Genomic DNA, 16,670 nt, shown 5'->3' on the forward strand with positions numbered 1-16,670 from the left:
TGGAGGAGAAATTTTAAAATTAGATTTAGGGATTAAATTTAGAAGTTATAAATATTATATATGTACATAATTATATATAATAGTTTTAATTTTTAAATAAATATTTTTAAAATTTTAATTTTTATATATTAATATATAAATATTATATATGTGTATATATGATATATTATTGTAGATTTAATTTAAAATTTAAAATTAAAATTATTGTAGTTGTACAAAAAAAATATTGTAACAAAAGAAAAATATTGACTAAATCACAAAAATTATTTGTTATGAAAATATTCGAAACAAAAAATAGTTTTTGTAACGAAAAAATTGTAGCGGATAAGATTCCAATACAAATGGTCATTTTTTTGTAGTGTAATAAAAATATTTTTGTCATTTTTCTTTAATTTGTACTATATTTTCATATAATAATTAATATTTAAATATCACTATGCAAAAAGTAAATAAAACCCTTAAGGCCGGACGAAGGTAGTATATAATATTGGTCTAACTAAACTAATTTTCTATTTATTTTGGCCTGAATCAAACTGGTCTGCTTAAATACGATGGCCCCTTTTTGAATGAGCTTAGATTAAATGGATTTGAAATTAGTTGGGCCATGGAAATTATTTTGATATTTAATATTCATTTTATTTTAATAAAATCATTAATTTTTTTTATAATATAATTTTCAAAATATAAATGCCAAATAGTACCGTAGGTATTTCGTTAATTTTGAATTGAGCATTAATGAACTAGAAATTTCGGGGATTTGTTTTATTAGCATTTTTTAAAAAACTATTTAATCTTTATATATATATATATATATATAAAAGCATCTAATACATAATATTTTAATTATCCGTTAAATTTATGCATAATTTATTTATATTAAAAAATTTTATTCAGTCATAATTTCATTATTTATATTTTACCAAATACTCCTCTCGTCCTGCCATAATAATTCTTTTTTTTGTCCGTTCCAATAAAGATAACCGTTTTGGTTTTTTTTAGTAAATTTATTTATTTTAAATATATTTAACAAATATAAATCAATTTAATTAAATTTTTAACTTTTTACAAGACCCTTTTATTTTTAAATTTCACCTCAATAAACAAATATTTTTATCTATATTTAAAACTTATTAATTTTTATAAAATTAATTTTAAGTTAATTATAAATAAATAAATAAAATTTTTAATTCATTTGTATTATATAAAATTTTATTATTTGCAAAATGATATCCATATTGTATATATTTTATTGATATATAATCCTAAAAATATTTAAAATACCAATAACACTGCTCATATAAAAAATAATAAAATAATATCATAACTTATTATTAATAACTTACTAATATACACTACCTAAAATATTGTGTCCGAGTTCATCTCTCGCGGGACTGAGGGAGTACTAATCAATATTTTTTCTATTTATGCCCTTTAAAAAATTTTATAATACCTCATCTTGCTTTCTACATATCTTATTTGTATAGGATAAACTGATTTTTTAATCTCGTATTGGACATCTTTATTATTTTAGTCTTGTAATTAGAGTATGTAGCAAACTAGTTATGTAAGTAAAATTTTTTGCACTTTTAGTCTTTCGACGCTAGACATGCCAACGTGGCTCGCCGAAAGACACATGTCCGCCAAATCAGCGACATATCGCGGACACGTGGATTTTTTTAATAAATTTTATTTTTTTTTTTTCTGTAAAAATTAAAAAAAATTCAAAAAAAATTTGAAAATTAAAATAAAAAAAAAAGATAAAATAAAATCCACGTGTCTGTCAAGTATCGCTGACATGACGGACACGTATCCTCCGACGAGCCACATGGGTGTCATATAGGTATCTCCGGCACCGAAGAACTAAAATTGAAAAAATTTTCTACGTACGAAACCAATTTGCGATAGACTCCAACTACGAGGCTAAAATGATAAAATAATCCGATTAAAGGACTATCCTTAAATTAAAATATTATTTTTCTAATTTAATATTGCAGTATAATTAGCGTGAATAGAAGAGGTATAAAACATTCTAAATGTCATCAAATAACAAATTCTAAAACTGTTTAAATTTTCAGTAATTTCAATATTTATTTTATGCTTGATTTTTAATGAAATATAACTATAAATTTATTTAATAAATATAAATCTCATTCTATATTATAAATAAAATCATATTGACAATTATTAAAAATCAATATCATTACATTAATTCACATATAAAAAATAAAATAATATTTATATATTCAAAGTACTCTCTTCGTCTTAATTCAAACTTTTTTTTTTTTTTTTCCGTTCATAGCTAGCAAGTATTTTTAATTATTATTATAGTAAACGTAATTAAATATTATTATCAAAATATTTTTAATTTTTACATAAATTATAAATATATCATAAAACATACAATTAATTTATATATAAACTGTAGAGGACAAAAATATCAAAATTATCTTACACTTTCACTAATTAATAAAATATTATTATTTTTTAATTTATTATATTGAGAAGGGAAATATCACTAATTATATAATATATACTCCATTAAATTTTGAACAAAAAATAAACTAATATTGTAATAGTAGACAAAAATTAATCGGGTTTGTTCATACAATATTTTTTTGATATGATTTCATATAAATATTATAAAAAATACTATTAATACAATATATAGGGTACATTTGGCAATTAGCTGATAGTTTTTAGTTGTTAGCTGATTCAATTAGTTGTTAACTTATTCAATTAGTTGGTTTGACTAACTGATTTAATTAGTTGTATATATTAATGTATTTCATAAAACAAGTGTTGACATTAATTGTTTATACAAAAAATGATAATTAAAGACAATTATATATTATTTTTTAAAATATTTAATTTTATTTATTTTAGTTTAAAATTTTTGAGAATTTTTTTTATTAATTATTTAAAATTATAAAAATATTATAAAATATTTCTATTATATAGATTTGAAAAAAATATTTTTATTAAAATAAAATAAGAATTTGTTATTAAAATTGTCTAAAATATAAAATAATAAAATTTTCGTATATATATCTTTATTATGTTAATTACTTTTATTTTTAATGTAAAACTTATATAATAAAATATATATAAATAAATTAATAACAATTTCTTATAGTATTTTATTTAACTTTAATAAATTTATATATTTTTTAAATAAAATAATTTAAATTTAATAATTAATAATAGTAATTATTTTAAATTTATAAAAAAAAATAAATTATAATTTAATAAATAAATATATTAAAAATAATTAATAAATACTATAACAAAAATATATTGTATGAAATAAATAAGTAATTTTTAAGGGTAAATAAAGAATAAATAAAATTAAAGTAAGAAAAATATTTTAAAACGTTGGGTATATTAATTTTTTAAAAATTATTTTTTTAATATAAAAAGTTTTTTCAAAAAATTAATTTACCGTGTAAATTAATTTTTTTTACTAATCAAACAGCTAAAAGTGGTTTAATAAGCTAAAAGCTCCTAAAAAATCATTTCACAAACACCACTATAATATATAAATAGTGTGTGTTTTTTTTTTTTTTTATTTCAAACCAAAAAATTATCACTATTCAATTCGTAAAATTTTTAACAAAGTACATTTGAATTTTTATAATAAATTAAAAAATAAGAATATTTCATTGATGAGTAGAAGCATATAAATTAATTATATATATAATAAAGTATTTGTAATTTATATAAAAAGTAAGACTATTTTAGTATTAATTTGTAATTATTTTTATTATAATAGAAACAAAAGGGTGTGTTTACTTGTAAAATTTTAATTTTGGATTTTGGTTTTGAATAACAAGTTTTATTTTTATTTTTGAAATAGTTATTTGATATGATATAAATATATATTAATATAATATTTTGAATATAAAATAATTATTTTTGTATAATATAATAAATAAATAATAAATATTTAATTTCATATTTTTAAGTGAAAAAATTAAAATAGTAAAATCAGATTAAAAACTCCACAAGTAAACATACTCTTTAATATTTTTTATTAGAACAGATAATATAATACTTTCAATTAGAAATAAAGAAACATTATTTTTTTCTCATAAAAATAATAAAATTAAATCAAACTACTATTTAAATCAAAACTTAAAATCAAATAATTTATTTTATAAAAAAAAATTAAATCAAACTACTATTTAAATCAAAATTCAAATCAAATAATTTATTTCAAACAACAATTACATTTCTTGAAATTAATCACATTTGATATATCTATCATGGGGTGTACACGCGTCAACATCCCAACGGCTACTCTACAATGAAATTAGGGTCACACTTTTAAAGCCATAAATGATAAATCTCGAGAGTCAATACTCATCAAATGATATGAATTAAATGGAGGCCCCAACGGTCTCTACAATATCTATATATATAATTATTATTTATTACTCCATCCGTCCCAGATAGCTATACTGTAGACACAATATTTTAGAAGGAGTATAATTAGTAGATAATTAAAAATATATTAGTGAAAATAATTATCCTATAATATAAATAATTATAAATTAAGATTAAAATAACTAATTAGTTTAATATAAATTAAAAAATTTAAAATAAGATTAAAGTGTGTAATCATTTTCCAAAAAAGAAAAATGGCACGATATATGGGACGGATAGAAACGGCAACGTGGACATGATATTTGGGAAGGAGGGAGTATATATTTTTATTGGGCAAAATAGCATGTAACTCAGTTGAGATTTTAACAAATCGTTACCATATTTTTTTTATGATTTAAAAATTACATAAGGCTTCATCATATTTTAAAAGAAATATTGTAATACCTTCGTCCCATAAAATCGATAATATTTATTTTTTGCACCTAAATTTTTTAACATTAGTATTATATTAATTTATAGTAAAAATGACAAAAATATCCTTATTAGATTGTGTGATATAAAAATAATAATATTTGTATTATATATTGAAAATTGTAAGGATATTAATTATATTAGGTAGATAGTACAAAAATAAAAAATAATATCCTTTCTATTTGACGGAGGAAGTATAAATTTTTTTAAAAATCACATAAGACTTCTATCTATGTTGAAAAATATTATATGGAATACCCTAACAAGGAATTTGTGCAATATTTTTAAAATTACAAAAAAAAAAATTATCAATTTTTAAATCACACAAAAAATGATAAGAGATTTTTCAAAACACAAATAGATTATATATAATTTTTTCTATCTTTTGGTATAAATTTTTTAGTCCTATTCATTACTACTATTATTTACTCCCTCCGTCCCACATACCATGTCCACGTTGCCGTTTATGTCCGTCCCATATACCATGTCACTTTCATTTTCTGGAAAATCATTACACACTTTAATTTCGTTTTAAACTTTTTAATTTTAATTTTTTTTTTAATTTTAATTAAAATAATTAGTTATCATAATCTTAATTTATAATTATTTATATTATCGGATAATTATTTTCACTAATACATTATTAATTATCTACTAATTACACCCCTCCTAAAATACCGTGTCTACAGTGTAGCAGACACGGTATGTAGGACGGAGAGAGTATTATATTTTTAAAAAATATAAAAGCATTCCTAAATGTATGGCTGTGTTTATTCGTGAAATTTTGATTTTGAGTCTTGGTTTTAAATAATAAAATTTTGAATTGAAATCGATATTTGATGTTATATAAATATCTATTGATGTAATATTTTGAATGTAAAATTAAAATTTAGTATAATATAATAGATAAAATATAAATATTTAATTTGATTTTTTTGGAAGAATTTTTTTTTTTTGAATAATAAAACCAAAACTAAAATCCTACAAGACAAATTATGTAATAATTTTTAACATCAAATTTTTTAATATGATTCTAATTTTTAAATAAAGATATAAATTTAAAAACACATCAATATTTGATAGTAAAAATTACTAGGTGACTAATCCATATTAGCTCTGTAGATGCTATATCAATATAACTCATAATATTTCAATACTAAATGACTTTATCAGCTGCTAGGAATTAAATATAAAATTATTGTTATATAAAATTTATTTAAAGAGCAATATATTAATAGATTATTCCTCCGTTCCAAACAAGGTGCAATATTTATTTTTGGTACGAGTTTTTAGGTGAGTAGTATTAAGTAGGATAATTTAGAAATTATGTAATATGATGGAGATAGTAATATATATTTTATTACTCCCTCCGTCCCATGTAATATGGGTGTATTATTGTAGACATGAGAATTTAAGTAAAATATAATTAGTAAGTAATTAAGAAGTGTATCAGTAAAAATAATTATAAATTAAAATTAAGATAAGTAAATAGTTTAATTAAAATTAAGAAAAATTATAAAATTTAAAATGCGATTAAAGTGCATAATTATATTTCCAAAAATAGAAAGAACAAGTTATGTGGAACGAACGAAAATAGAAAATATGGACAAATTATGTAGGACGGAGGGAGTATTTTATTTGGATGACAGCGAAGAATAAAGTGTGGGGTAGAGATTATGTATAATTAATTATTTCCTATTTTAGAAATATTGCATGGTGTTTGGGACATACCAAAAAGAAAATATTGTAGGGTGTTTGGGACGGAGGGAGTACTACGTGTATTTATCCCTATATATATATATATATATATATATTTATGTGTTGCTACAATTAATTTTGTGCATTCATTTCATTTTCATCATAGTCTATCAATTCTGTTATTTTCAAACCCACCCAACAAATATATATAAATAGCTATTACTCTATTAATAAATAAACTTCAATTAGATATTTCTTCCTTTTTTTTAAAAGTACAATTAAGTTGGTATGATTTTCAAAACAAATACATTATTATTTTTTAAATATTATATTAAAAACTATTTAAATTATAAAAAATTAAAAGATTTTTTTTTTTTATAAAATTCTAAACAAAATTTAACATAACGGTTTACTTTAGTGTTTTTGGTTTTGATTCCAAAATTAGTTTCTTATTATTTGATTAAAATATGGTTTTTAATCAACATATATAATTTTATTTTATAAAATATTATATTAGAAATAATATTTAAACTAAAAAAAAAAAAAAAAAAACTCAAATCAAGACATACAAACCCCAAACTTGTTTTCAAGTGCAACTTAAATAAACCATCAAAAATACAATATCAATTACAATGGTAAAACATATTTAATTTTAACCAAACAACATTACAAATATAAAGACAATCGCATACGATTCTTAATAATAATAATAATAATAATAATAATAATAATAATACTTTTTTACTAAACTGAGGCACAATATCACAATAGAATTTACTGTAAAATATAACCCAAATCGTGTGGTAATATTTTAGGATATTGTTAAAACCCAAAATTTTGAACCTCCAAGACTGTTCATCGATTTCATCGGTGTGGGGTCCGGAAGTACTCCAAAGAGTCTTTCCGTCGTTGGATTTAGGGGCGGCTCCAACGGTGGAGCCTGCGCAGCTTCGAGCCTAAACGACCGATTTCGATGTATTTAAATTAAAATCTACTAAAATTCGGATAAATGTACTGAAAAATGGATAAAAAAAATATACTGGAAACATAAATTAGCAAGAAATTTCAGATAATTTTCTAAAACCTATGGATAAACTAATAAAATAATAAAGACTTGTAGAGGATATGTGTGTTCTTGTCGTGTGTGATGTGTGTTTTACTAGATTTATCCTAACATAAGCAACCACAGTTATTCTTTCAAACTCCTTCCAACCGCCTGACATTATACCTTAGCCGGTCTACCGAATTTTATCCCCAACAGCTTTGAGTGGCATGGAGTCTTCAATTCTTTCTTATGTCGGCCTATCTCCAAATAGTATTCTGAATAAAATATAGAAGCATGTGGATCTTCCGTTGATTTTTGGTATGGAACCGTTAACGTAGAACCAATGGAGGTTGTTGTTTTTGGTTCCGCAGAGGCAATAATATTCGACTTTATGGAAACATTGTTCCGGGATTAAGGCGCCATAGTCCAAGGAATTGCTGTCCCAAGGTTAATAAAAGTTGTTTCCCCCTGTCCGTGGAGGCCACAATCATTTGCTTTGTGGAGGCATTATAGTTCAATAGATGTTGTTGCTTCCGGCTATGTGAAAGTAGCAGTCTTCGATTCCGTAGTCTGAAACTCCATTATTGTTGGACGGCTCTATGGCTTGCTCCATTATTGTTGGACGGCTCTATGGCTTGCGAGCTCTGCCTCTGCTTTTTTTTTTTTTTCGAGTCTCTTTCGTGTTCGGGTGCTTTTGAATTCAGGTCCAACAATGACATCCTCAAAAGGGCTGTGCAATTGTTTCCATTGAGCTCATGTCCTTTTGCTCCGAGCTGTTCGCTTGCATCAACCGTGGCAACTTACGTAGATAAGGAATCCTTCTCGGCTTCACTTTTTGGATTTCGTCTTATATTAAGTTTTTTGTAAATTCTTTTATTTAAATATAAATTCCGTCATTAGGCAAGTTCGAGCCCAAAATGTTAGAACGCGACATCGTCATAACATGTAGACAAACACACTGACGTTCATCGCACAAAAAATTAAATTAAAATTATATATATATATATCCAAATAATAATAATAATCTGTAAAAAGAATACCTCAACATGATCCTTTGTCCAATTCCTCAATCCGAAACAACAATGGAGTTCCGGCCACTCGACACACTTCCATAGTCATCTCCGGCGGCGCCGCCGCCGTCGCACAGCGCCAACGCCCGTTCCAAGTTCGCCACGACGTCGCTCATCGTCGGCCTATCCTTCCCTTCCAAATGCACACAATGCATCGCCGTGTACGCCACCAATTCGACCGCCTCCGATTCCCCAACCTCCTCCGGCCGTCCCACCCGGCGGTCCAAAATCCGTGACACCTCTCCTGCCATTATTGCCGGAACCGCATAATCGACCACGCTAATCGGCAAACCGCTCCCGCTCTCGCCGCTCTTGAATATCGCCCTCTTCCCCGTCAGAAGCTCCAACAACACAACTCCAAGACCGTACACATCGCTCTTCGCCGTCAAAACGTTCAAACCGTAATACTCGGGGTCGATATACCCGACGGTGCCGGCAGCCTTGCCGGGCTTGTACTCGGAAATATCATTCGCGCCACTGTTGTCCTCCATCAACGAAAGCCCGAAATCGGAGACCCTCGCCGTCCAATTTCCGTCGAGCAATATGTTCGAGGACTTTATGTCGCGATGGATTATCGGCGGGACCGCGTATGTGTGGAGGTACTCGATCCCCCGCGCAGCGTCGAGCGCGATTTTGATCCGTATTTTCCACGAATTCACGACGCTGCTGCTGCTCCGGTCGTGCAAATGGTCGTAGAGCGCGCCGTTCTTCATGTACTCGTAGACCAGCAGCCGCTCGTCGCGCTCCTCGCAGTACCCGACTAATCCGACCAAATGCTTATGGTGAAGCCGGGAGAGGAACGCGAGCTCCGACTCGAACGCGCTTTCCTTCTCCTGAAACCTCCGAGTCTTCGGGCCGGTGTCACTTCGCTTAATCGCGACTTCGCGCCCGTTCGGGAGCTTCCCGCGGTACACGATCCCGAAGCTCCCAGACCCGATCCGGTTCTCCGTCGAGAACCCGTTCGTCGCTGCGGCAAGGTCCGAGAATAAAAACACCTCAGCCCTGTCCGCGTGCTTCCCCGACGTACCGCTCCTCTGCCGCCTCATCGGCAACGACCCCTGCCGCCGGAGAGGGCTACCGGTCGTTGCCGCCGGCGCCGTAATCCTCGGCTGCACTGAATTATGAACCTTCTTCTTCCCCGAACAAACGCCGCTCCACAAACAATAGATTACTGTACAAATCCCGGCCAAACCACCAACGGATCCTATAACAGCAAATGCAAGCAAACCTCGCCGGAGCCTTCTAGAAGGCGCGGCCGCCGCCGGCGGCGACGGAGGAGGAGGATTTGGTTTAACAGGGGGTAGTTCATCACAAGAGGTACAAATATGGCCATTGTTGGAACAGAGGAGCTGAGATTGAGGATACAAACGGCAGCGGCAGATGGCGGCGATGCAAGGTCCGGGGAGAGTCTTCTGCAATGGCAGAGTAGCTCCGGCGGCGCGGTAGTGATTAGGCCAACCAGGTCCCCAACACATCACTGTCAAATTGCTCGTAATCAAGCCACAAGTGAAATCCAATCCTGCAACAACTGATTCAAACGAAACTCCATCGGTAATGTTGTTGGAATGCTCACCGTTGCCGCCCCAGCACACGACGGTGCGGTTGAGGCGCTTGATTGCGCAGATGTGGTCGGCTCCGGCTGCGAGCCCTAGGTATTCGTACTGATTGTTCGAAGGTATGTTGAGTTGTCCGGTGGTGTTGCTGCCTCTGCAGATTACGAATCCGGCGGTGTTGATTCCGCAGGCGAATCGTCCGCCGAGTTGAATCACAGCCATGGAGTGGCCGGAGAACGCCGACTGTATCAAATCGGAAATTGCATAATCTCCCCAGCACGAAACCGTCGCGTTTTCGAGGATTCCGCAGGAGAATCCCAATCCGGTGGAAACCGAGCGGAATCGAGAGGTCCGCGGCGCCGGAATCGGACGCGAGGAAGGATTTTGTCGCCAGCAGACAGCATTTCCGGCGGGGACGTTTCTGAGTGCACAAATCTGCGTGTCCCCAATGGAAAGCGAAATTAGCGGAGCAGAAGTGTCGTTGTAGATTCTCTTAGGGCGGAGGAGGTTGGTGTCCCAGCAAAGGAGGCGAAATCCGCCGGAGCGAACGGCGCAGAGAGTGTCGCGACCGCCGGCGAGGTAGTCGAAGGAGATGATGGGAAGGATAGGCGGGAGGAGCTGGCCGTTCCGCCAGCATTGAATCTCCCGGACAGGGCGGTCGGCGAGGATGGTGCAGATAGTGATGGAAGAGCCGTAGACGACGGCGAGGGCGGCGGAGGAGGATCCGGCGAGAGCGTGGGCGGGGGGCGGGGGGGAGAAGCAGAGGGCAGCGAGGAAGGAGAAGAGGGCGGAGAGGTGAAACAACGTCGTCGTCGTCGTCGTCATGTGTGAGGGGACTTCTTCTTCTTCTTCATAGTCTATCTATCTCTCTATCTGTAGAAAGAAACGGAAAAAGGGAAAACGCTAAAAGAACAGAATTGTACTACTCTCCTTTTTCGCATTACTACTACTTTTAAACTAATAAAATATTATTTTAATGTTTACACATTAGGATGTGTTTGGTTGTGGGATACTTTGATATTTGATACCCCCTTCATTCCCAATCAAAATATATACTCCCTCCCTCTCATATCTATTTATTTATTTATTTTTTACGCAGAGTTTTAAAAATATTACTACACTTTCCATCACATATAAAGAGTAACGTTTGCTTTTTGCACGTGAGTTGTAGTAAGAAAAAGACAAAACTACCCTTATTAGTATTGTGTAATATAAATGTGGTGATATTTGTGTAATATATTGTAAGTTGGAAGAGTATTTATTATATTAGGTAGATAGTACAATTACTAAATTAGGAAATAATACCCTCCTTTGAAACGAACGAAAATAGAAAATAAACTCTTTCTATGGGAAGGAGGGAGTATCATGTTGAAGTGTAGTATAAATGAAGCTAAAAAGTCTAAACTAACCTTATTAGTATTGGATGATATAAAGGTAATAAAATTAGAAGAGTATTTATAATGTTAAGTAAATAGTACAATTACTGAAAAAATAAAATATATACTTTATTATGAGTTGACCAAAATAAAAAAATAGATAAATGGTTAAGGAATAGAGAGAGTATTTGGATTTTTTCGGTAGATTAAAAATTAATATTAATATTTTATTAATTAATAGAAGTTCATAAGATAATTTTGATATTTTTTTTCATATTTACTAATAAATATAAATTCATTTAATTAAATTTTTAACTTTTTTACACGTATGATCTATTCCAAACACTTTTATTTATATTTCTCATCAATTAACAAATAATTTTATCTACTTTTGAAATCTTCATTTTTTTATAAAATTAATTTAGGGTAATGATAAATAAATATATGTATATATATTTTTTTATTTATTTGTATTATAGGAGGATAAAATTTTATTCTCTACAAAATAATATTTATATTGTATAAGAGTATATTTTATTGAGATATAATCTTAAATATTTAAAGATATATTTTAAATTTATTTTAATCATATATAATATACTTATATTACACAAAATAATTCAATAACTAATCTTCAGTGTCTAAATAACTAATTTATACTACTCAAATAAAAAACATCATCTTAATAAGACAGATAAAATATTATTTTATTAGTTAGGTAGAAGTGTATAAGATAATTTTAACATTTTTGTCCAATTTATTTTATGTATATATATATAATAATATCTTTGTAATTTAGGTAAAATTGAAAATATTTTAGTATATACGTGTAATTAATGTAATTTGAAATAAGATACTTTTAATTGAGATTAAAAAAATATATTAAAATTGATACTTTCTCCGTCTCACTCCAAATGGTCCTTTAGGATTTTGTAATAGATTAAAATATAATAATATTTTATTAGTTAATTGAAATGTATAAGAAATTTTGACATTTTTGCGTAATTATATATTTTTAATTTTAGTAAAAGTTAAAAGATGTTTTGATATTATTATATGATTACTTTTACTAAAAACAAAAAATAAATATTTTAGAGTGAGACAAAAAAAAAATAGTAAAAAAATATTATGAGTTGAGACGGTGGAAGTATAATTTTGAATTAAAATTATTGTTTAATTTGATATAAATAAAAATTAATTAAATATTTTAAATATAATATAAAAAATAAATAAATATTTAATTTGATGTTAAAAAGATATGAAATAGTAATAATAAATTAGTAAAAAAAAACTTTTTAAAAATATCAAATTAATTAGTTAATTTATATATTTTTATATTTAAAGTTTAATTGAGTTTGCTATTTAAATTTGAAATTTTACTACTTAAAACACACTTTTCATACTCTCTAAGCTTGCATGTATACAATTACATTGCTGATGAATAGCTTAAAGAATTAAGTTGTTTCTTTATAATATATACTTTCTTAATTTTTAAAGTACCATTTTTTATATCATACTAAAAAGTATTTATATTTTATTATGATAAAATTAATTATACATTAATATTACAATACATTTAATTTTTAATAAATCACAAAGTTATTATTATTATATATATACACAAAATACAAATATATATATTAAAATTGTCTTATATATTTTCATTAATTAATATAATATAATTATTTTTTAATTTACTATAAAAATTTACAAAAATACACAAAAATGCATTAATCTCAAATGAAAAAAGTAGTACTATTTCGTGCATTTTTATTGTTACGTGTATATATTTTATTATATAATTGTATTTTAAAAATTAATTTGTCTAATTTACTTATATATTCACTTTAAATTATTTTTAAAACACGTGTTCTTTTTTGTACCTATTTATTTACTTATTATTTAAATAGTCAGATATAATATCCTGTTTATTTTCGACTTGTTGTTACTATTAATTATTTAAAATTATAAAAATATTATTAAATATATATGTATTTATTTTTAAATATTTTGTGAATAAATATAATTCTATTTGACTATTATTTATGTATAAATATTTTTTTTTTCTACGTAGATATTAAAATATTATTATTTTATTAGTAAATATTACTCCCTCCGTCCCAAATACAGTGTCTGCTACACTGTAGACACGGTATTTTAAGAGGAGTGTAATTAGTAGATAATTAAGAATATATTAGTGAAAATAATTATCCTATAATATAAATAATTATAAATTAAGATTAAGATAACTAATTAGTTTAATTAAAATTTAAAAAAAGTAAAATTAAAAAATTTAAAATGAGATTAAAGTGTGTAATCATTTTCCAAAAAAGGAAAGTGATATGGTACGTGGGACAAACAGAAACGGCAACGTGGACATGGTATTTGGGACGGAGGGAGTATAATAAAATAATAAAATATTTTTTATACATAAAGTGTACTCCTATTTGTTTTTTATACTTTCTCCGTCTCATATCTATATATCAATTTTATTTTTGCACAAAGTTTTAGAAATATTAGTATTATATTTGAATAAAATAGAAATGAAGGTAAAAAAACTAAATTAACCCTATTAGTATTGTATGATATAAAAGTAATGACATTTGTGTAATATATTGTAAATTGGAAGGATATTTGTAACGTTAGGTAGATAGTACAATTATTAAAAAAGAAAATGAATATTTTGTTATGGGACGAACCAAAATAAAAAAATGAATAGATTGTTAAGGGACTGAGGCAATACTATTTTTTGTACTATTATGTAAAATATAAAAATACTTTTTGCTTACTTAAAAAGTACAATTATTTAAATATAAACATAAAATTTGATTATGTATAGGCGAAAATGAAAATATCTTAAAGCATATATATATATATATGAGCGCTCTATAAATGACTACCTGATTTTACGAAATTATCCTTAATAGCCTAACATTTCATATTTATATCAGTTGTACACAGGGGTAATATTGTGGGTAAATATGCCTTCTTTCGTCAATTAACATCGACGTTGACAGTTATACTGAAGATATTGGGTGTTATTCAGGATTGTGTTTTTTCATTTTAATTTGGTATTTTGTTGTGATTTATTTGTACAAAATATATTGATATGGATATCGTTTGTTAGCTCGTAACTTTTACTTTAATAGAATAACTTACTTATAATATTGTAATGCTATAATTTCTTTAAGATTTCTTTAAAATTACATTTTATAGTAATTAGGGGTTTTGGAGATTGTTGGGCACGTAAAACAAAAAAAAAAAAAAGTCCGGCTAGACGGTGATTAATCAATATAAATATATTTTTTTTAATTGAAAGTTGTTACCTATTGCTTTCCGTGTTAGCCGACTGCAGGTCTTCCCGTTGTCGTCCGACCTGCACGACACGCTTTACGGAACCCTGCAGTACGGGAGGCAACCTGAATTTACTAAATTTCCCTTAATAGTTTAACATTTCATATTTTCATAGTTGTACATAGGGGTAATATTGTGGGTAAGTATGCTTTCTTTCGTTAGTTAACCCCGGCGTTGGCAGTTATACTGAAAATATTGGGTTTTATTTAGGGTTGTGTTCTTTTTATTTCAATTTGATATTTTGTTGTGATTTACTTCTAAAAAATATTTTTTTAAAAGTTGTTACGTAATGCTTTCCGTGTTAGCCGACTGTAGATTTTCCCGCTGACGTCTGACCTGCGCGCCACACTTTACGGAACTCTGCAGTACAGGTGGCGACCTAAACGTTGTCTTATAACTATCCGACCCAATCCACCATTTCTCTTTCCATTTCCACCAAACGGACGGTTGTTTTCCAAACCAACCATTTACCCTTATTCTCATCCGACCTAACCCGCCACCCCATCAGGTAATCTTCTCCACTGTTTCCAATGTTTTACAGAAAAGGTTATCTTTAATCATTTTTGTCTTTACTTGGTCTCTTTCAATCTGACCAAATCATTTGACGGTTATCTTCGGTTTTAAAAAAATAGCTATATTTATATTATTTTGATTTGTAGATAATATTTTTAAAATAAAACATAAAAAAATTAATGAAATAAAGCTATAATTTCTAAACTCTCTGTCAGATTTTTTTTTTTCCACTTTAAGATTACGACATAAATGGATCTTCCGAAACATTTGTTCGCCACGTTGGCCGTATCCATTTTTGCTCCTTACACTGAGACCCTTATATTATTTTGGGCCTTAACAGTACGGATATATATATATATATGTATGTCATTCCTGACATACCCTGCTTTGCATTTAATGCATTTACTTCCACTATTAGTAACCTATGAAAGCCGTAATTATCTGTTACCTAACCGCAATTATAACAGTCAGACCTTAAAGTCATGAATCGTTGTATTAATTTCTACAATTGTTAGCTTACCTAATCCTTATATTACGCGTCCTCGTTGGACTCAACTAACACGTTACTTATCATATCAGTTTTTAAAAAAAAAATCCAACGTACGAAGCCCTGTAAAAATTATTTAATATGCCGTTTCTCCATACAATTCATTCAAGTAAGTACAATAATCAAATTTATAATAGAAAATACATAATTATTTTACTAAATGATTGTTTTTTATTATTACCTCAACTATGATTGCCCAAATTTTTATCGTTGTTGTTACAAGTAAGTAAATTGGATAGATTACAGTGTAAAGTTAACCGGCAGGAAATGTACAACTCTTCTTCTTACAAATAATTAAAATGGGTGGATTACTGTGTACAGTTATCCGTCCGGAAAGGTACAACCTACTATAAACACGAATTATAGGTTACAACTTATTACTCATTAGTCATCAACTTGTATTCCTGCATTCATCTGATTATGCTCTTAAAGGGCATTGAAACATCTTTAATTCTACGCGCATGCAAATAATATAACTATATACACAACATGAGAACATAAAATAAATACTCACAACAAAGTAATCTACACTCCATCGTTACAAAACACTGCAGTACATAAATTAGAGACATGCATACGATTTTGAAGTAAATAACAAACAGAATATGCACACTTGTAACTATTTTTCAGTTTACAAAAGCTAGCCTCCAGGAAAATACA

At 28.3% G+C, this 16,670-nt stretch overlaps 1 protein-coding gene across 2 annotated transcripts; it reads right to left on the reverse strand.

The window, feature by feature from the left end:
* Positions 1–8,314: 8,314 nt before the first annotated feature.
* Positions 8,315–11,151, reverse strand: LOC127256504 (putative serine/threonine-protein kinase-like protein CCR3). 2 transcript variants are annotated; one of them, XM_051282547.1, is made up of 2 exons: positions 10,241–11,151; positions 8,315–10,144 (listed from the first exon to the last, which is right to left on the reverse strand). In XM_051282547.1, exons 1-2 carry the CDS (start codon positions 11,043–11,045, stop codon positions 8,664–8,666), a joined length of 2,286 nt encoding a protein of 761 aa, XP_051138504.1. In that variant the 5' UTR covers positions 11,046–11,151; the 3' UTR covers positions 8,315–8,663. The 2 variants fall into 2 exon arrangements, with proteins under 2 accessions (XP_051138504.1, XP_051138503.1); XM_051282546.1 differs by having other exon boundaries at positions 8,315–11,151.
* Positions 11,152–16,670: the final 5,519 nt, after the last annotated feature.

The sequence above is a fragment of the Andrographis paniculata genome, unplaced genomic scaffold, assembly GCF_009805555.1.
Source record: "Andrographis paniculata isolate CXL003 unplaced genomic scaffold, ASM980555v1 Contig55END, whole genome shotgun sequence".
NCBI lineage: Eukaryota > Viridiplantae > Streptophyta > Magnoliopsida > Lamiales > Acanthaceae > Andrographis > Andrographis paniculata.